The 21,205-nt window shown below is 48.6% G+C and overlaps 2 protein-coding genes across 3 annotated transcripts in view; one reads left to right on the top strand and one right to left on the bottom strand.

Moving 5' to 3' along the window:
• The window catches only part of DNAI1 (dynein axonemal intermediate chain 1), a 119,981-nt gene extending 104,837 nt beyond the window's left edge, over window positions 1-15,144 (bottom strand). The window contains exon 1 of the mRNA XM_077346571.1: window positions 14,954-15,144. Within this exon, the coding sequence (XP_077202686.1) occupies window positions 14,954-14,983 (30 nt within the window). The 5' untranslated portion in view covers window positions 14,984-15,144. The remainder of the gene's footprint in view (window positions 1-14,953) is intronic.
• Window positions 15,145-15,306: 162 nt separating this feature from the next.
• The window catches only part of FAM219A (family with sequence similarity 219 member A), a 61,271-nt gene continuing 55,372 nt past the window's right edge, over window positions 15,307-21,205 (top strand). The window contains exon 1 of one of the 2 annotated variants that reach the window (XM_077346570.1): window positions 15,307-15,546. In XM_077346570.1, the coding sequence (XP_077202685.1) occupies window positions 15,487-15,546 (60 nt within the window). In that variant the 5' untranslated portion in view covers window positions 15,307-15,486. The remainder of the gene's footprint in view (window positions 15,547-21,205) is intronic. The other variant, XM_077346569.1, reaches the window with a different exon arrangement.

The following is a 21,205-nucleotide window of genomic DNA, read 5'->3' as shown; positions in this document are numbered from 1 at the left end:
TGTGCAGGCATGTGCTACCCAATTACCCCACCTGTGTCCTTGGAGAAGCTATCCCTCTCAGTGCTGCTGCTGATAAGGTAACAAGTCGCAGATGTTCCCCATTAACTTGTTTTGAGAAATGGGCTTCTAGCCAGATGAAGTCTGCCTTCCAGCCCCTGGCCTAGGATTGGCTCTTCTCTGGTCTTCTGCCCTGACATCAGTAGTTTGGCTCTTCTCTGGTCTTCTGCCCTGACATTAGTAGTTTGGCTCTTCTCTGGTCTTCTGCCCTGACATCAGTAGTCTATTGGCTTATTACTAAATTGGCAAATAGTCCTGACCTGCTTTTGTGTCTAGAATCTATAAAGAAACTTAATTTGTCACACCTTTGTTGCATCCTACCTGTACTTGCATGTGATTTTTTTAACAGACATTGCCAAGAATGGAGAAGTTGAGAAATGTGGGTCTAGTGAGGTATTGTGATGCCTGCCCTCTTGTTATTTTTAATTGGGATAATTGGTTTTTGTATGACATTTATCAGCAGGAAAGTATCTTGTTGTCTTATGCTTTTATTTTTTGTGAACCACCGCGAGCTGGCTGTATACAAATGGAATAAAATAAATAAATTTGACCTTTCTGTACCTATGGACTCCGGACTTTGAAACTCTGCTATTCTGCATGCTTCAGTGAGTATAGCGTGTTAGCTAGAGATGTTTCACAATATTATTTTTTCACTGTTTAGTATAACAATTTTAAACCTTTTCTCTGATTCTTGAACAAGTTAAGTGGTAACCCCGATAGAGCGGTTTCTCAGCAGGCTTCCTCGGGAGGTGGTGAGTTCTCCTTCTTTGGAAATTTTTAAGCAGAGGCTGGAGAGCCGTCTGACGGAGAGGCTGATTCTGTGACGGCTCAAGGGGGTGGCAGGTGGCAGGTGACAGTGGGTGAGCGAGATGGTTGGGAGTGTCCTGCATAGTGCAGGGGATTGGACTAGATGACCCAGGAGGTCCTTTCCAACTCTATGATACTATGAACCCATGCTTTGCCTTGTGTTACTCTGCCAATTCTGTGGTTTCCTGGCTCTGGGCAGAGTCAAGATTCCTGTTAATTCCCTGACAGGCCACCAGATTGCCTCTGAGTCTTGAAAGCCTCATGAATCATTCAGAGGTGGTGGCAGTCCTACCCAGCAGGAACATTGGAGTATCCAGCTTCCTTGGCTTTTGTAATCCTGTGCTTGGACCGATCTCATGGACACTCCCTTAGTTGAGATCTGCAGCCTTGGCTAAGCCAAAGGTGAGCACAGGGGGGGGTTCTTATTTATCATGCCTAGGCAATCCCTCCCTTCAGCTCCTGGGCATGCCTTTTAAATACTCCCCCAGGAAAGGACTAATCCTGGCCTCCGCCAATCCTCTCTCTCTCCTACCCAGTCCTGGAGAGTGACATGCTCATGGGCCAATGGATTCTTGCCTTGGGTTAGTGAGCTCACTGGCCCTGCCCCCTGGACTTCTTTAAATAGTTGGCTGTCCCATCTGCCTTTGTTTAGGAAGGGCAGTATTAACTGCTGTTCTCAGTGCCAGGGTGCCCTTTGGAAGAAGCTCAGCTGGGTTCCGTCAAGCGGGTTGTCTCCTGTGTGGCTTCTGCCAAGGCCATGCCCTGCTGCCACCTGGCAAACATTATCCCTGGCTTTGGGGCTTTTCTGGTGCTGTGTGCCTTTCATGGCACTTGGAGTCTCCCGGGGTAAGTGCCAGGCACGCAATTACTAGCATGTGGTGGGAGTGCCTCTGGAAAACAGCTCTGTTAGAAACCTGCATTTAGCAGCTTAGATTAGCAAAGCAAAAACAAAATGAGTGTGGCTGAGTTTTAATGCCATCTGGAATGCATTTGTACCTTTTTGCTAATCAACACTCAGCAGCTCTTCATCCTCCATGGAAAGGGGCAATTTGACAGATTAAGTAGGCAGAAGTGATGGAGCTGCAGCAACATCTTATTCAGACAAGACCATAGGCCTTTTTAAAAACATTTTTCTTTCCTTTGCTTTGCTACCTTTGTGTTTTGTACCTTTGCTTTGCTACCCACCTCGCAGGGCCTTACGCTCTGCGGGTGAAAACCTGTTGGTCGTTCCCGGCCCTAGGGAAGCACGCCTGGCCTCGACCAGGGCCAGGGCCTTTTCGGTCCTGGCCCCGACCTGGTGGAATGAGCTCCCGGGAGAGCTGCGGGCCCTGCGGGATCTTTCAACATTCCGCAGGGCCTGCAAGATGGAGCTCTTCCGCCAGGTTTATGGTTGAGGCCAAGGCTGATAATAGATCTATGCCTCCCCCGGGGACTCGGATTCTGGACCCGAAGCAAAACATCATCAGGACCTCCTCTCCACCCGCTAGTAGTGGGAGGGAGGGGGGGGGAGTTGAGCTGCCATTCTTGCCATGCCGGCAATATTGGCAATGTTATTATTGTTTTATGGGGTTTTAATGGGGAATTGCGATATTGTTACCCGCCACGAGCCGCAAGGGAGTGGCGGGCTATAAATCTAATAATAATAATAATAATAATAATAATAATAATAATAATAATAATAAAGAACTCCAGGAGGACCTTCTCAAAATGGGTGAGTGGGCAAAAATGTGGGATGCCTAGTCTTGTCAGAAGCCTCGGTATTCTGCCATGAGTTTAATTGGTTTCAGTGATTGATGTATGAAGCTGCCCATTTTGTCTGGTCTCTGCTATGCTGGTTCCTCTCGCGCCTCAAGGCCATGTACCTCCTTATTGCCTCTGCTTCCCACAACATGTGGTGGGGAGGCTGAACTCCCTTTGCCCTGTACCTGGCACCCTGATGAGCTGAATGTTTTGTCTCATCCTGAAACCCGAGTCATCCCCTTCCCATGGGAGGGAGGGGAGGGGATGTTCTTATGCTTTATATATTTGTGATTACCTGCGTGTTGGATGCTTTTGCTTGAGAATAAAGAAACTTTCCAAAATAGAAGTTTTCTTGTTTTCTTGTCTACAATCTAGAATTCTGACAGGTCTGTGTGAAGTGCACCTGGCCTCAACTAGGGCCAGAGTCTTTTTGGTCCTGGCCCCTGCCTATTAGAATGAGTTCCTGGAAGTGCTGAGGGCCCTGATGGAGCTATCTCAGTTCTGCAGGGCCTGCAAGACGGAGCTCTTCTGCCAGGCGTTTGGTTGAGGCCAGAACAAGGGAAGATCATGGGCTCCTCTTCTGAGTGCCAACTCTAAGAAATATATGGCCGCAGGTGGGTCTTTATGAGATGGGTGGGATGGTTTTTTAGTTGTTTTGTGGAGTATTCTATTTTAAATTCATGTTGTTAACTGCCATGAGATGGCTGCTCCAGAGCAGCAGTAGTCTATATGTGCAATAAATAACGTTAAATAGATGCTGTGAAGGGTTTAGAACCAGCTGAGCCTGAAAGGGAATCAGATCTTGGGGTTGTAGTTGACAACTAGATGAAAACGTCAGCTGAGTATGCAGCAGCAATGAAAGCTTCATTCTCTGTGTCTTGTTGGCCCTCCAGAGGAGCTGGTTGGCTGCTGTGTGAGACAGATAGACCAGTGGTCTGATCTAGCAGAGTTCTTCCAATGTCCTTATGAATGAGGAAAAATGTCTCACCCATGAATATAAATCTAGAGATTAGTTGGATACCAGAAGCCGGCATGCAAGTGAGCTACGGCAGGTTCCAGTGATCAGGATGTGGCAGTATTTCTATTGCAATTTCTGCTGCAAAATTGTATTTGAGTTTAAGAGCGTATTGTCCCTTCTGCAAAATGTTATTTTTTGCAGCCACAAAACAAAGAATGCATTTTGCAAACTTAGCTGAGCTTGGAAGGTAGCCCCCTACTTTGTTTTGGCTGATCTTGCTTCACAGGAGCATGCCATGGAATCATCAAGACTGTCACACTCTATGGATAGGTCTCCCCACAAAATCAACTCCAAGTTTCCAGCTCGTACAGAATGCTGCAGCTCAGTAATCAGCAGGAGCTCGGTGGGGCAAGCATATAAATCCTGTTTTGCAGTCAGACCATTGGCTGCCCAGCAGTCGGCAGGGCTCAACTCAAGGTTTTGGCTGTCCCATGCAAGACCCTACATGGGCTTGGAACCTTGTATCCGCAAGACCATCTTATGTCCCACCATGACAATTCTGTCAGACCAGGACCTTCTGCTACTCTGCTGAGGGACAAGATCAACAGCTGCCTGTACACATGCCTGTTATACAATGCTAAGGTCTATCTGAGGAGGCTAGAAAGACACCCACACTTTTGGCGTTTCTCAAATTATGTAAAGAAAGAATTGTTGGGAGAGGGGCATTTTTAAAAGGAAACAAAAACATAAAGTCTTACTGGATCAGGCCCATAGTCCATCTAGTCCAGCCTCCTCTCCCACACAGTGGCCCAATAGTTCCTCTAGAAGGTAGAGCAAGAGAGTATAGAGAGGATGCATCCTTAAGAAGAGAACATCAGAAGAGCCCTGCTGGATCAGACCAGTGGCCCATCTGGTCCAGCATCCTGTCTCACACAGCAGCCAACCAGTTCCTCTGGAGGTCCAGCAGCAGGACACAGAAATTCTTCCCTTGATGTTGCCTCCTAGCTTTTGGAGGTGGACGTTCTCTTTAGTCACCATGGCTAGTTGCCCCTGATAGACCAATCCTCCACTGAATCTGACAAATTCTCCTTTAAAGCCATCTACACCTGTGGCCATCACTGCATCTCCTGGCAGTGAATCCTGCATTTTAATCACTCTCTGGGCAAGGAATTCTCTCCTTTTGTCCACCCTGATTCCATGGCCCATTAAGTTTACTGAAGGCCTTCTAGTACCTTGGGAGTGGGAGATAAGGCTATATCATAACTGGTTGGCCCAGGAAAACGTTCTGGTTGATGCAGTACCATGTTCTGCGCAGTTGGACATGTCATGTGTAATATTAAGGGTGCATTCAGACAACAGCTCCATTTCCACTTTCTGCAGTTCCTCGTGCTGCTGCTTACTGGATGCATTGTATTATTGATTGCATAGATCTGCATTGCCTAATCCTCCTTGAGTCACTGTGAGGAAGGCAGTCCATCAGTAACACCAGTCAGTAAACAAAGAGCAGACCTCAGAGCTACAATACAATTTGCAACATCCTCCCGCTTTCTGTGCCATCAGAGGGATGGCAGATGAAGCTCTAGAGCAGGGGTAGTCGAACTGCAGCCCTCCAGATGTCCATGGACTACAATTCCCATGAGCCCCTGCCAGCGAATTGTAATCCACTGACATTTGGAGGGCCACAGTTTGACTACCTCTGCTCTAGACCTATCTTTCCTGGCAGCTGCAATTCTTCCGTTATACTGCAGAAGTTGGCTGTTTCTTTGTAAAACAAACCCCAGAAAGGCTAAAACGCATGCTAAATTAACACAGTTTTGCCATTCCGGTGGAGTCTGCCGAAATTTAAACCCAGAGCCAGCGAGCCCGAGGGAAATGCTAGGTGGGTCACTTGGTAATCAGCGTAAGCTGCCCAAGGATCCATTCAAACCATTTGGTGATTTCTTATTCCTCGCCTCCATCCGTCATTTTGAATCACAGCAGCGTCCACAGGCAGTCAAAGGCTAATATAAAGCAAAGCAGCTTTTAGCGGTCCCTACGCCAGTCGTAAGGAGGGTGGCCAATCTACCCCCCATTCACCAAAGCACTTGTCTTAATCTGTTGCCAGCAGGACTCGAGAGACGTCACGGTAGTTCTAGAAGACAGCTTAATTCACTTCTAGAAATAGCAGGCGTCTGTGTACCGCTCTGCCGGGAAACGATTACAAATCTTGGGGACTGCTCACTTCTTCTATAAAACCTTCCGTGCATTTCTTTTGTTTGCCAGGGTGCGAAAGGAGTGATTCATATGTCACCAAGCCTCAGGTGAGTCTACCGCTCTCTGCCACTGATATGTTGTGATATGATGCACAGCCAGCCAGCCAGCACCATTCAAAAGCACCACCCACGTGAGGATATGCAGCATCAACAAGGAAATCTGTGGACATTTTTCTTCTGAGTGCCGGCAGAGATGGCTTTTAGCAACAGCTTGAAGAGGGATGTCTAAAATCTCTTGGGGGGGGATATTGTTTTGGCCAAGCCAACATGGTATGGTGGTTAAAATGTTGGTCTAGGACAGGGGTGGCCAAACTGTGGCTCTCCAGATGTCCATGGACTACAATTACCATGAGTCCCTGCTTGGCAGTCCTCAAGGAGTGGCTGGACAGATCCTTCTCCTGGGTGCTTGAAGCTGATCATCCAATGAGCAGGGGGTGGGACTAGATGGCCTTTGTAGCCCCTTCCCACTCTAGGATTCTAGGAGTCTAGTTCAGCAGTGGAAGGGGCTGCCTAAGGAGGTGGGGAGCTCCCCCTCACTGGCCGTCTTCAAGTAGGGGCTGGACAGATCCTTCTCCTGGATGCTGGAGGCTGATCCTGCACTGAGCAGGGGGTGGGACTGGATGGCCTGCATGGCCCCTTCCCACTCTAGGATTCTAGGAGTCTAGTTCAGCAGTGGAGTGGGCTGCCTAAGGAGGTGGGGAGCTCCCCCTCACTGGCCATCTTCAAGCAGGGGCTGGACAGATCCTTCTCCTGGATGCCGGAGGCTGATCCTGCACTGAGCAGGAGGTGGGACTAGATGGCCTCCATGGCCCCTTCCCACTCTAGGATTCTAGTAGCTCAGCAGTGGAATGGGCTGCCTCAGGAGGAGGGGAGCCCCCCTCCCATCCCAGGGCTCCACTGCACTATGCCTGTATTTCCCCAGCACAAGAAGACTTCCCTAAGAGGAATCAGCCATCATGCCTGGTGCCAGAGGAGAAAGTGACACTGTTTGTCCTGTTTTACTGAGGCAGACGTAAAACAATTTCCCTAGTTACTCAGCCAGTTAGAGCACAATTCAATCTACAAGATTAAATTTTGATTTCTAGAAGACTTGCTGAAAGTGACATGAGGTTGAAACACGGAAACCACAACAGGAAGTGTGGCTACCGGTTTGGGCAAACACAGCTCTAGAGGAAGCTGTCATACTGAGGAGGGTCAAGTTTATTGCTGTTTACAGTTTATCACTGTCTGGGGAGAGGCTGGGGATCACTGGTGGAGTCTCTGCTTTGCATGCAGAAGGTCCCAGGTTCAATTCCTGGTATCTTATAGAACCATGGAGTTGGAAGGGACCGCCCAGTCATCTAGTCCAACCCCTGCACAATGCAGGAAACTCACAACTTCCTGTCCACCCACAATAACCCCAATTCAATGGCCAGATGATGCCACCCCCCCAAAAAAAAACAGAATCCCTGGCTAGTCTGGTCTGCAGGAAATTTGCCTCCTGACTTCAAAGTGGTGATCAGCATTTCCCTAGGCGTGCAAGAAAGGGCCCCAAGAGCCAAGCATGGACACAATCCCTTCCTGCCCACCCACTCCCCACCTGCCTGAGTTCACAGAATCAGCATTTCTGACAGATGACTATCTAGCCTCTGCTTTAATACCTCCAAAGATGGAGAAGCCACCACCTCCTGAGGAAGCCTATTCCACTGAGAAACCGCTCTGACTGTCAGGAACTTCTTCCGGATGTTTGAATTAATTACAACACGCTGGTTCTGGTCTGACCCTCTGGGGCAACAGAAAACAGCTCTGTTCCATCCTCGAAGTGACAGCAATTCAAGTACTCGAAGATGGTTATCATTTCACTTCTTAGGATCCCTACTGCATTTTACCAGCTTGACCCTTATCGAAAGCTTATCTGAAATCAACTGTCCACAGCACTCCCCTGATCCAGCAAGGTCGTCACTTGCTCCAGTTTAAAAGATCAGCTGGGAGGTGATGTGGAAGACCTCCACCTGAGACCCTGGAGAGCGGCTGCCGGTCTGTGTAGAGAAGCATGACTTTGATTCAGTTTTAACACAGTTTCATGTGTTCAGGTCAAGAAGTCCCTGTGAGAAGATAATCCCTAATCAATCAAGGCAATGCCTTGGCAATCATGACCGAAATGAGGGAAACCTGCAAGAATATGCCTGGCCTATGGCAGCCACCTGGTTAGGGATAACACTACTAATATTGATTCATGCTGTTATTAACCAATAACCCATAAAGACAACCTGCCGGCATGCTCACAGTCCCAAGAAATATGCAGACCATCAAACCGCTCTAAATTTGGTGCAAGAGAAGCCGGGCATGTTGACTAATGTTCAACACATTGTTAATCTCAACTAAAAATATCTCTTTAAAGCCACAAACATAACCCAGCAGGAGATTCTCCCAGAGATCTGTGCTCCTATGAAGATTTATCCTCCTCCAATATCACTTATTTCAACAGATTTAGACCAGAGTAACTCTGCGTGGAATACCACTGTGCCCCTCTCATACGATTCCTGTTTAATAAAGTGGATTTGTGCAGGAGAACCTAATGCTAGACTGTTATTGATTTTGTAAAATGGGCCATGCAAGAGATCTGTGACTGTCGGCAACGGTGCAACGGAGGTTGACAGAATTAGAAGAGGAAGAATACCACCAGTGGGAAGTTCGGGAAAGGGGTTCTTTGGGCATCTGCCTGCACTCTTCTTGGGCAGGGAAAAGAGCAGATAGGGATCAGACAGTGGCAAGTTGTGCCGCTGATGTCTGTAGTGTTGTTTGCAACCAATTACATGGAGTTCATAGAGTCCCATTCTGTGCCTGGTTAGCCAGACATCCCCTCCGTGGCCTGAACCAGTCTGACCTCTCCGGGGCCTTACCTAAATTGCTGTTCCCGTTATGTTGTTGTTGATCAAGTCCATTGACATGGTATTGATTTAAAACCACGATTGGATTATTGTTGATGTTACTTTTGACAATATGTTTCGGTCGTTCATGTGTCACCCCATGACGCTATATGTAAACCGCCATGAGCCGTAAGGGAGAGCAGTATAAAAATCTAATAAATAAATAAATCTAGCCTATAAACACATTTTTAGTAAACTAACATTTTATGTGGAACAAAATTTGAATCTAGCTGCACTTTTAAGAGCAACAAAGTCTCATTCAAGGAATAAGCTTTTGTGTGCAAACAATGAAAATGAATTTCTTCAACCTATACATATACGTGTGTGTGGGGGGGGGGGGGGCTAAGTGCCAGGAGAAGCTAGCTAGAGTCAAGCTACATAAGTAACTGGGCACTTACAGCTGAGATTGGATTAAGACAGAGATTGCTTTAGGATTCTTTGGGCTGATCCTGCGTTGAGCAGCGGGTTGGACTAGATGGCCTATATGGCCCCTTCCCACTCTAGGATTCCGTGATTCTGTGAAGGCAGGATCTGCAAATGGCAGTACATTTTCATGCAAATACAAGAATTAACAGACATGAGAATGAAATGCCAAAATTCAACTCTGCATACAAGCTGGAACTGAGAGACTTAGCACATGCAGATGCACTCTCCTTCGGTTATATTGAAACAAATTTATTTAAATGTGGGGTTAGTTGCCAGGAAGGGCTAATTAAAGATGCATAAGAAACTGAGCAATATGTACAGCTAAGATTGGAACAGCACAGTCAGGAAGACACATAAATAGCAACAAATTGGCATACAGATGATAAAGGAATTAACATCAGATTTGAGAACTGAATTTGAGTCTAGTGCCCCCGCCCACAAAAAAAAGACCAAGAAGTTCAGTTTCTGGGTATAGGTGAGAACTGAGTGACTTTGCACACTGGTGAGATAAGAAACTGATATCCCTGTTACTGCTCGGTGACTTATGTGCACCTCTTTGGGGACCCTGATTGGGTGTAAAGCTGGCATCAAAATGTTTTAAATATATAAAATACTTGGAACAGGTGTCCATAACAAGAACTTAGGCATTCTGGAGTCCTCTAAAGTAGCGATCCCCAACCTGTGGGCTGCAGACCACACGTGGTCCGTCAACTAATTGGAGGTGGGCCGCGAAGGACGCCTTCTCCCCCCCCCCCCCCCGGCCCTTTACAACACACTTCGGGTGTCCTTGTCTCCCATCACTCCCAGATGGGAGTTGCAGAGAAACAAGCTCAGGGTTCCCATTGATCTGTCATTGTCATGAGTTAAAATTTCCATGAAAATTAAATGTTGGTCCCCAACCTTTTTATCACTGGGGACCGGTCAACGCTTGACAATTTTACTGAGGCCCGGGGGGGTAGTCTTTTGCCGAGGGACATCGCCGCCGCCTGGGCCCCTGCTCCACTTGCTTTCCCACCAGCGCCCGACTTCCCGCCCCCTGCTGGGGGGCGCTGCCAGTAGCAGCTGCGTAGTGCCATGCCAAGGGGGAGCCCCAGCCATGGCAGCCGTTGGAGAGCACCAAAGGTGAGCCAGCAGCAGAGTGGCAGGGCAGCCCCTGAGGCAGCAGCCGGGGAGGAGGACGAGGAGGAGCCGCAGCCCGGTACTGACTGATCCACGGACCGGGGGTTGGGGACGGCTGCTCTAGATCCATAAGATATAAAGTATTTCCAAGTTGGTTTTTACACCTGGCTTTTTTCTACCTTAGGACTTTAAAGTGACTGACTTCGAGGCAGGTGGGGCTGTGAGAATTCCAAGAGAACTGGGTCTGGCTCAAGGCCAACCAGCAGGCAGCCTGGGAAGGAGTGGGAAATCAAACCCGGCTCTTCAGATCAGAATCCACTGCTCTTAAGCCCCACATCATGCTGGCTACGGGGTCTTTGAAACAAAACGAATCTAAAGCTCTGCATGTAACAGTATAGTAAAAGCACTTTGAACAATTTTAGGCACTATTTCTAATATACATAAATAATGTATTTACATACATATGATCGGTTGATTTGTGTTGGCAAAGCAATTGAAATAACAAATAACGGCTGTAAAGCCAACTATAGCTTGCTTGCCGTTAGATTCAGAATTTCCAATTGGTTTTTTACACAGGTACACAACCAATCATACATTTATTGCAGAAGCAGTTGTATTATCTGGCACACTGCTTGAAATCTGGATTCCTATAAAATAGCTGCAGGAAAAAAGTATTTCCTGTCAAGCATATCTGAAATGCCTGCAAAAAAGGAGGCTTTTCGAATACGGTGACAGGTTCATTTAGATAAGTTTAGTTAAAGGAAATTGTTCCTCTCTAAAATATAATTTTAGAAAGGGGGCTTTCTGCAGGCTGCAAATTGGAAAGGATATGCAGAAGAAAGAGGGGAAAAAAGGAACTGGATGGGCAGAACGGTTTGGAAAGCTGTGTTTGGAGAGGGGTCATGGATCAGTGGTAGAGAATCCACTTGGCACGCAGAAGGTTCCAGGTTTAATCCATTGTACCAGTTTATTGGCTGGTTCTCCAAGAAGCAAGACAGATCTGACAGCCTTAAATTTGTTGTTGTTAGGTGTGAAGTCGTGTCCGACTCATCGCGACCCCATGGACAATGAATCTCCAGGCCTTCCTGTCCTCTACCATTCCCCGGAGTCCATTTAAGTTTGCCTTAAATTACAGAAGGGTAATTTTTCCTCTGGATATTAGGAGAAACCTCCTAACAGTAAGTGTGATACCATAACAGAAAAAGTGGTAGGAGAGCTCCCCCTTGCTGGAGATCTTCAATCTGGATCTCTTCCTTCATCTTTTGGGAATGCTCTAGTCTGGATTTCCTGCACTGCATAGTGGAGTGGACTTGTTAAACTCTAGGGCCCCTTCCAGCTCTATGATTCAGGGCTTCCACCCACCGTGAAATCAGGTGGTAGAATCCAGAGGTGACCTGTCCCCCTTTAGACTGCCACTTGTTTCATATTTGCCTGCCTCCCAGACCCTTAAAACAGCTCAGAAGGAACCACCCCAGCCAGCTTCCCGCTGTGTTAATTTCCAAACACAGTTTTATATAAATTTCCAAAAATGAGACATTCCCCACTAAGACTCAATCTGGGGCGTTCTTGCATCCTTTTAACACATGTCTCCAGGTGAGAAAGTGCAGTCCAGCCACACGGAGCAAACAAGAAAAACAAAACTGAGTCTTTATAGTATCTATAGCGCATGGTTAGCAAATATTTATTATTATATTTTTATACCACCCTCTCAAAAAGCTCAGAATATATGGATCTGCAGGTATATAACTGACATATATGTATCAAGGATTTTCCAAGGCACAAGCATGCAAAAAGAGCCCTGCTGGATCAGACCCCTGCTCCATCTAGTCTAGCATCCTGTCTGACACAGGAGGCCAACCAATTTCTTAGGAGGGTTAACAACAGGACATAGAGGCCCAGACCTTCCTCTGGAGTTGTCTCTTGGCACTGCCGTTCAGAGGTTGACTGCCTCTGAATGGGGAAGTTCCCCTCTGTCACCATGGCTAGTCACCCCTGATAGACCTATCCTCCAGGAATCTATCCAATCCCCTTTTAAAGTTCTCTATGACTGTGGTTAACACCAAATCCTCGAACAGCAAAGTCCACATTTCAGTCCCTCTCTGTGTAACAAAGTATTCAGTTTGGTATAGTGGTTAGGAGTACGGACTTCTAAACTGAATCTACTGCCCATCAGATTTATTGGATGCCCTTGAGTTCTTGTATTTCGAGGGAGGGAGAAAATTTCTCTTTACCGGCTCTCTGCCCTGTACATAATTGTATAATCCTATGTCCCTGACCCCCCCCCCCAGTCATTTCTTTTCTAAACTGGGAAATCCCAGAATTTTCAGTCTTTCCTCATTTGTACATTTGGATTTGTTACGCTTAAAAACAGAAGACTCTGCTGTAGTTAATGCAAGTGATTCTACCTGGCTTTTCTCTATTTTTATGATAATATGACATGGATTTGTTGGCTCTTTCTGCATCAGGCATCACACACCAAAATAAGAGTCCTCAAAGCAGTAAAGCCTCCCCAGGGCAAAGGGGCACATATGAAGGAGACTGCTACTGCGATGTCCCCAGAGGTAACAGCTAAATTTTAAGCGGTGCTGACACTCTAAGCAGAGTTGCCCTGACAAACTTGGGGCATGAATGGAGTAGATGGGAAGTAGGCATATTTTAGCATATTTATACCACAGGGGTCTCAGACAGATGGAATTCTCTGGCTTTCTCAAACTGGAAGCATGCTTAGAGAATAGCTACATTCCAGTCCAGCAGCACCTTAGAGATGAACAAGTTTTTGGTGGCAGAAACTCTCAAGAGCAGGGGTAGTCAAACTGCGGCCCTCCAGATGTCCATGGACTACAATTCCCACGAGCCCCTGCCAGCGAATGCTGGCAGGGGCTCCTGGGAATTGTAGTCCATGGACATCTGGAGGGCTGCAGTTTGACTACCCCTATTCAAGAGTCATAGCTTCTTCTCCCTTCCTCCCCAGATTTCTCTCTCTTTTCCATTAGTATGCCCCATGGAGTGAAGCAGCACAGACATAAGCCCTGTAGGGAGACTGAATGGGCAGAGAATGGCAGCACAGAGCAACCAAAAATGTTGCTCTCTTCACCCAGCTGTTCTTGAACGCTGAGCATCTGGACTGGAAATTACTCTCGGCCCCAGGCAGAGCTCGTTTATTCACAAACTGTGCTCATGGAAATCTGCAGACTCAACATAGGAGATGTGTAGAAGAAAGGGGCCTGTCTTAAGTGGAAGGCCCCAGAGTTATTTCCATTTTTACAAAAATTAACTCTTTCCCCGTGAACTAGATAGACTAGATCAGTGGTCCCCAACCTTTCTGAGGCTGGGGACCGGCAGGGCAACTGCCCTGCCCGCGCATCACGCATGTGCGGCCGGACCGTGCATGCGCCATGCGTGGCCGAAATCACACATGCGCGGCACTTTTGTGCATGCGCAAAAGTGCTGCGCATGCGCAGTGCGCGGCGCGGCCCTGATTCCCTCTCCCCACCCTCCTGCAGTAAGAAGCTTCCCGTGCCGCAAGCTTGCAGCCTGGGAAGTTTTTTACTGCGGGGGGGGGGCGGGGAGAGGGAGCCGCGGCCTGGCGCCATGGCCTTCGTGGCCCGGCACCGCAGGTTGGGGACCACTGGACTAGATGACCCTGGAGGTCTCTCCCAACTCTATGATTCTATTCTAAGTCTGTCTGTGCATCTAGAATATTTCAAGACAGTGACTGGCTGTGATTGATTTCTTTATGCCACCACAGCCTGTTATTGATCAACAAGGAAATGTCAGCAGCAACCGCCACTGCCACTGAGAGGGAAACCTGAGCTTCATCAAGGGCGGCACCCTCCCCCAAAGGGCCTTGATGCAGCCCTTCCCATTTCAGGGGCCAGACTAATTCATCTTGCCTTAGACTACAATTCGTCAGCACTGAAACTGGATCCCGAAAGGAGCAAGCAGTTCAGTTCTTTCCTACATTAGAGTGGAGTGTCAGTATTCTAGTGCCCTTCTTTGTTTATTTATTTGTTAAATTTCTATTCTGCCCTTTCCTGAATGTTCAGAGCATACGCACACACATATACATATAGGAGCCTCTTGTGGCACAGAGTGGTAAGGCAGCAGACATGCAGTCTGAAGCTCTGCCCATGAGGCTGGGAGTTCAATCCCAGCAGCCGGCTGAAGGTTGACTCAGCCTTCCATCCTTCCGAGGTTGGTAAAATGAGTACCCAGCTTGCTGGGGGATAAACGGTAGTGACTGGGGAAGGCACTGGCAAACCACCCCGTATTGAGTCTGCCATGAAAACGCTGGAGGGCGTCACCCCAAGGGTCAGACATGACTCGGTGCTTGCACAGGGGATACCTTTACCTTTACATATATATAAATATATATATACCTATATATATACACACATAATATACGAGAATAAAATCCGTAATTGATGGTTTATGAATCATCCTTAAAATATAACTTTTTAAAAAGTTATTTTTTATTAATTTATCAATTCTTTCCAATAATTTATTCTTTCAGCGAGCCAGTTCGCTGGGAGCGGCAGTGTAGAAATCAAATTATAAATAAATAAATAAACAACCTCCTCCTAGCCTGACGTTGCTGGTTAGAAGAAAAGGACCCGGATGAGGAGGAAAGCGGCGTCTAAGTCTGCACCCAGGGCGGTGACGTCACGGGCGTGCCCTCCCCTCACCTTGCGCTTCTGGAGCTCCTTCCCCGGCATCTCCCGGACTCTCCCGGCCGCTCCCGGGCTCTCCCCGTCCCTCCTTGGGCGCCTCCGCTCCTTCCCTCCGGGCCCGGAAGTTGACGGCGGCAGCCATGGCAACGGGGCGGAAGCGTCCGGCCGCCTCAGCCCTTGGTCGCGCCCGTCCGCCGCCAAATGGGTCCTCCCGCGGGGGGAAGCGAAGGGGGCGGAGCCGCGCCTCGGCCGGTGGAATCCGGGGGCCGGCCAGGATAGGTCGGGCGCGCTGCCGCTCAGGCCTCTGCGGCGGAATATGCAAATCCGGGCGGGCGAGGGGCGGGGCGGGCATGCGCCGTGCGCGGCGCGCGAGGGAGGGCGGGCGCGGGGCTGAGTCACGGCCGGCGGCGGCGGCCTCGTCAGTGGGGCGCGGAGGGGATGAGGAGGCAGCGGGCGGGCCGCGGACTGCGCCACTGAGCGGCAGGAGGAGGAGGAGGAGGCGCCCGGGCCCCTCGGCCTGGCCAGGCCGGCCCCCCTCCACCGGCACCATGATGGAGGAGATGGACCGCTTCCAGGTGCCGGCCGTGCGCGCCGAGATGCAGCCGCTGGTGAGCAGGCCGGGGGGGGGGAGGGGAGGGGTCGCCTCAGGAATCCCCCTCGCGGGGGGGCCTCATTGCGCCTGCCCCGCCTCCTCTGCGGCACGGGGAGGGGCTGACCCGCCCCCTCCGACCCCTCCCCTCCCCTCCCCCGGCCCCTCCCTTCATTGGGGGGGCGACGCCCCTCGGCCCTGAATTAGGGGGGGGGGCTCTTCTGGGCCAGGTCGAGGCCGTGCATGGGGGGGGGGTCTCCTGGGCCAGGTAGGGGGGGCTTCCTGGGCAGGTTGGTTAATGCACCTGGGGGGGGGGCTCTGGCTGCACTGGGTTGGTGCATCCGGGCCAGGTGTCAGGGTCTTCCCTGGTGCACGTGACTTAAGGCTGGGATTGGGGCATCTGGGCCAGGGGTGGAGGGAGGGGGCTAATGCACTTGGGACGTCAGTAATGCACGTGGGTGGGTAAGTCTGGGTGAGATTGGAGGGGCTTCTCTGAGGCACGTGAATCTGGACCCCTGGGCTGCATTTAGGGGGCCCCTTAAGGACAGATTTGGGGAGGGATGTTTCTCAGTGGGATTTCTGAGTCAGATTTTCATTTCTGGGTGCACCTTTTCCCACTCTTTCTTGTGTGGCTGCCATCCGTGTCATTTTTTTTAATAAGATGGGTATTGTATTTTCTTCTCTCTCCTCCAACACAGACGTGCATGGTTTGGGGTGAAGTGCTGTATTAGAGGGCCTTCGAAACTCTGCTGGCAGGGCTCTATTTACTTGGTTTGTACCTTCTCTTTTCCCCCTTTCAGTGGAGATCTAGAGGCTTTTACCCCATTCTCCTCTCCTTTTAGCCTCACAACCCTTTGAGGTTGATTAGGCCAGGAGAGAATGCCTTGGCCCAAGGTCACCCAGGCAATGGAAAGTTGAACCTGGGTCTCCCAGATTGCTAGTCTGACACTAACCCCCACGTTGTACATGATTCAGAGGGCAGTACGGTAAGCATGGTGTCCCCAAGGTGATCCTCAGTTGCCTCTGGGCACATCAGGAGGTGTCTGCCAGGATAACCTGGTGAGCAAATGCCCCCTGTGCCAGGCACACCAAGGTCAGAGTGATGGCCATTTTGTTTTTTCTTGGGAAGGGCATGGACAAAAATAAAGAATTCTCATTCTGGAACTCACCCCAAGGGTTTAAGCCTTGCCCTGGAGGGACAGAGAAACTGCCTTGGCTGTGGAACGCAGATGAGTGCTTGCTTAGAGAAGGGTGCAGGTGATGCTCTCTCTCCTGTTCCTGACTCCACAGATATTTTTGCTTTCTAAATATTGGGGAGACTATGACTAAGTAGGATCCTCTCCCCCCCCCTTCCAGGTGGCATCTTCTCTCTGTTGCAGAGGCCTACAACTTGTCCCCAGATGGTTTAGCTGCTGCTTCCCTGCAGCTCTGTCTGCTTTCCCCTTTCCTGAATCCCCCCAGTCTTGTGTTCTCCTCAGAGGCATTTGTTGTGCTACAATAACTTGGTTTGGGGACCTGTTCGCCCCAGTTGTTCCTTCAGGCCGATCTCAGAGGCCTGATCTTCCCTCTGTTCCTTTTTGGCTTGCTGGCCGTGAGAAATGGCTCCATGTTTTGGTTCCTTATCTGGCTAGCTGATGATGTAATCTTTCTGTAAGCGTGCAGGGGAGAGGGGATAAATATTGCATGTGGGCAGCAGCATCTACAGGCAGCCAGGGAAAGGACAGATTTATTATGACACTCACCGGGGTCTTTGTGCCCAGGGCTGCACGGCATGCTGTGTGCATCAGCACTGTGCTGGAAATGCTTCTCTCTTTTGTTTTGCTGTTTTAAGAGCATAGCTTTGGTGTGCTGTGCCTGTGTTGGAATAAGAGGGGAACGCTGCTACCTCAAAGCCTTTTCTCTCAGCAAGGCACAAGGGGTTAAAATGAGCTTGGGACTCTTCCGGAGGTTGCTGTCCATTGGAATGGTTCTGAAATGGCAGAGAGGCATACGTGCTTCCCAGGTGCTGCCAAGCCGGTTTTATTGTTGGAGGTTAGATTGCAGGTGCTTTGTTAGGTGGGGCTTTGAAGTTTTATTTTAATTATCTTTTTTAAGCCTCCTTGTGACACGGGAACAGGTGAATTATGGATGTGTTTAATAAATAATGCTTAGAGGTTTTGTAAATGGGCAGATTAAAACAGGAGCCTAGTGGTGCTGCAGAGGTTTACAGAGCTTATTCCACGTCAGCTTTCTTGAGCTAGAGCTCAGTTCCTCAGATGCATGACGTTTACATCCATTAGGCTGATAGATTTATGGCAAATTCTTGTGTGCCAATATACTTCTCTCTACTGATCTGATGATCAGTCCCCCTTATTGCATACGTTGCGAGATCATACCGTTGTGTTGGGTGGTTTGCACACAGAGGGTCACATCCTGATCTGCTGCTGCCTTCTAGGCCCTCACCCCTACATCTGTCCCATTTGGTGCTTGCTGTTATTTTGTGGCATTCGCTTTTGCTCCACCTTCTTTAATAAAGAAATTGAGATGTATTTAAACCCATTCCTAGGGCTGCAATAACATTTTGAATTGCTCAGCCATGGCATCAGACCTCTAGGCAGTTTGGATGTTCTCAGTGGTATGACCATCCTAAAAAAACTAAACTAACAAAACTTTCTAGAAAATTCCCCAAGAAGAGCACATCTGATTTCGCATGTTTACCTTATATTTTATGGATTAAATAACCTGTGTTGATTTTATATCTCAGAAATAATAGTCAAAATGAAATACTTGATTAGTGGTGTTGGGAGAATCATTTAATTGTTCATGAAATCTCCAGGCAAATTCAAAGCCTTGTGTGGAAATTATTTTTATTGCATCGATATTTGTAAACATTTAAAGATAACATAGAAATTTAAGTGGAAGGTATTTGAAACTGTAGATGCACTACTTTTAGCACACCCAAAGACCTGTCCATGGTATGGTATCCTTTCATCTATTGTTGTGAAGCAGGGGTAGTCAAACTGCGGCCCTCCAGATGTCCATGGACTACAATTCCCAGGAGCCCCCTGCCAGCGACTACCCCTGTTGTGACTACCCCTGTTGTGAAGTTTGACTACCCCTGTTGTGAAGTTTGGCTGTTATCTGCAGAGATTATTGGGGCACCTCATTATCAGCTCCATAAATAACATCATAATATTAATAATTTACTCTTGTTTATCTTCAGCGTTGATATTATTTCTATCACCAGTCAGATCAAATTAACACTTGAATTTTAGGTGATTAGATGTATCTGGATCTTATCTCCCCACACCCTGATTTACAGATATGTTCTGCCTCACGTTTCCTACGGAATAATCAATTGAAGAGTGTTAATGCAGCTTTAAAACTGCCTAGCTTGTATAGTAATGTTCTGACAATGGCGTCCATTCATTGCTACTGATTCTATGAAATGATAAATGGTTAGAAATGGAAAATGTTCCACAGAAGAATAAAGCACCGCAAAATGTTCCACATGCCACATCTCTGAATGCTTGCTGCCATTTTTTTCAGTTCTCATCTTTTCTCCCTCTTGATCAGAGGTCCCAGAATAAGCTACATTCAGTTACATTCTCCTTAACAGGAGAAACTATATGGAAGAGTTTCTCCTGCTAAGCCACCATTAACGGTTAGCTTGAACATTTGCCTTTGAAAGCATTCTGCATGTGATTTGTATGCCAACTTTCTTTTATTTCATGTTCCATTCCTGTATTTCAGCAGAATTAAATGCTACATGAAGTTTGGCAACATTTATTGTTACTCCTTGAATTTTTCCTTGCTACTTTAGCTAAGTTATCTGGGCCTGTTTTGTATCCCCTGAATATTTAAATATTCCATGTATTTGTGTCCAATAAGTTTGGTTCTTATGCTTGGTTCATGTTTTGTTCAAGCATCTAACAATGGGCCATAATAGATGTGGTATTTTGGGGCCCATCATTGACTTCCCCTTGGTTCCTTAACTTTCAGATTCGAGGTGGGGGAGGATCAGATCCATAGAATCATAGAGTTGGAAGGGGCCATGCAGTCCATCTAGTCCAACCCCCTGCTCAACGCAGGATCAGCCCTAAGTATCCTAAAGCATCCAAGAAAAGTGTGTATCCAACCTTTGCTTGAAGACTGCCAGTGAGGGGGAGCTCACCACCTCCTTAGGTAGCCCATTCCACTGCTGAATCATAGAATCGTAGACTCATAGACTCATAGAGTTGGAAGGGGCCATACAGGCGATCTAGTCCAACCCCCTGCTCAACGCAGGATCAGCCCAAAGCATCCTAAAGTGATGCTGGTGGGAAGTGATGCTGGTGGGAAACATTCACATCCTGATCATTAATGGTGTCCAGGTCCACGTGGTCTTCTGTAGTGGTGTTAGCTTAAACCTTGCCAGTTCTTAATGATTGCCTTGGAGTTTAGAATTACGAATCAGCTGTGACAGACACTGTGTCATCCATGTATCCAAAATCATCTTTGCTGATTTGGGGTTTTTGTTTTAATGTGAGCTTAACAATACAGCATCAGTTTCATAGCATATCTTAATGCACCAAGACCTGAAAATGGAGATCGCTCCAGAAGCTAGCTTTAATGCAAACGCCCACCCACCCATGTGTGGTCCTTCGACTAATTGGAGGTGGGCCCCGAAGGATGCCTTCTTCCCCCCCCCCCGGCCCTTTACAACACACTTGGGGTGTCATTGTCTCCCATCTCTCCCAGATGGGACTATCTCGTTGCAGAGAAACAAGCTCAGGGTTCCCATTGATTTGTCATTGTCATGAGTTAAAATTTCCATGAAAATAAAATGTTCCTTATGTTCATTGTTGTGGCGTGTCTGTATCTTATTTTGAAGGGATGTTTAAACATTACCATAGCGATCAGAGAGCGTTAGGGCAGTGGTTGAGAGTAGAGGAGTAAACTACCCCCCCCCCACTGGGCCTCAGTAAAAGGCGTTGAGTGGTCCCCGACGTTGAGCGGTCCCCGGTGATAAAAAGGCTGGGGACCACTGCTCTAAGGCAGTGGTCCCCAACCTGTGGGCCGCGGCCCGGCGCCGGGCCACAAAGGCTATGGCGCCGGGCCGCGGCTCCCCTTCCCCGCCCCTCCCCCCCGCAGTAAAAAACTTCCCAGGCCGCAAGCTTGCAGCCCGGGAAGCTACTTACTGCGGGAGGGCGGGGAGAGGGAATCAGGGCCGGGCCGCGCCCGCGCGGCCCGCGGGTGCGTCCCGATCCACGGGCGCGGCCGGGCGCGGCTCGTGGGCGCGGCCCGATCCGCAAGTGCGGCCCGCGGGCACGGCCGGGTGCGGCTCGCGGGCGCGGCCGGAAGCGTGGGCGTGGCCTGCGCAGTCCCTGCGGGCGCGGCCCAATGCCCTGCCGGTCCCCAGCCTAATAAAGGTTGGGGACCACTGCTCTAAGGCATGTCATACAGAAAGTATGGGAGCAAGAGGATCCCCTGTGAAAAAGGGAAAATCTACTGGAACATGAACCTAATGTCAGACAATGGCTGAGGTGTGTTTGGGTTTAAGGCTGCAGCAATCAGTTGTTCATAATCTTTTCACTTGTGTTATTCAGATGACAGCATTTAAATATGAAAAGAGTTTTAAAATGGATCCACCAGAGGGAGGAAGAAATTATCCCCAAAAAGGCCAGCAGAGGACTGAAAGTCTTGGGAGAATAAAGGAA

Source organism: Paroedura picta, chromosome 7 (genome assembly GCF_049243985.1).
Source record: "Paroedura picta isolate Pp20150507F chromosome 7, Ppicta_v3.0, whole genome shotgun sequence".
NCBI lineage: Eukaryota > Metazoa > Chordata > Lepidosauria > Squamata > Gekkonidae > Paroedura > Paroedura picta.
This window is presented reverse-complemented; position numbering and strand designations above follow the sequence as displayed.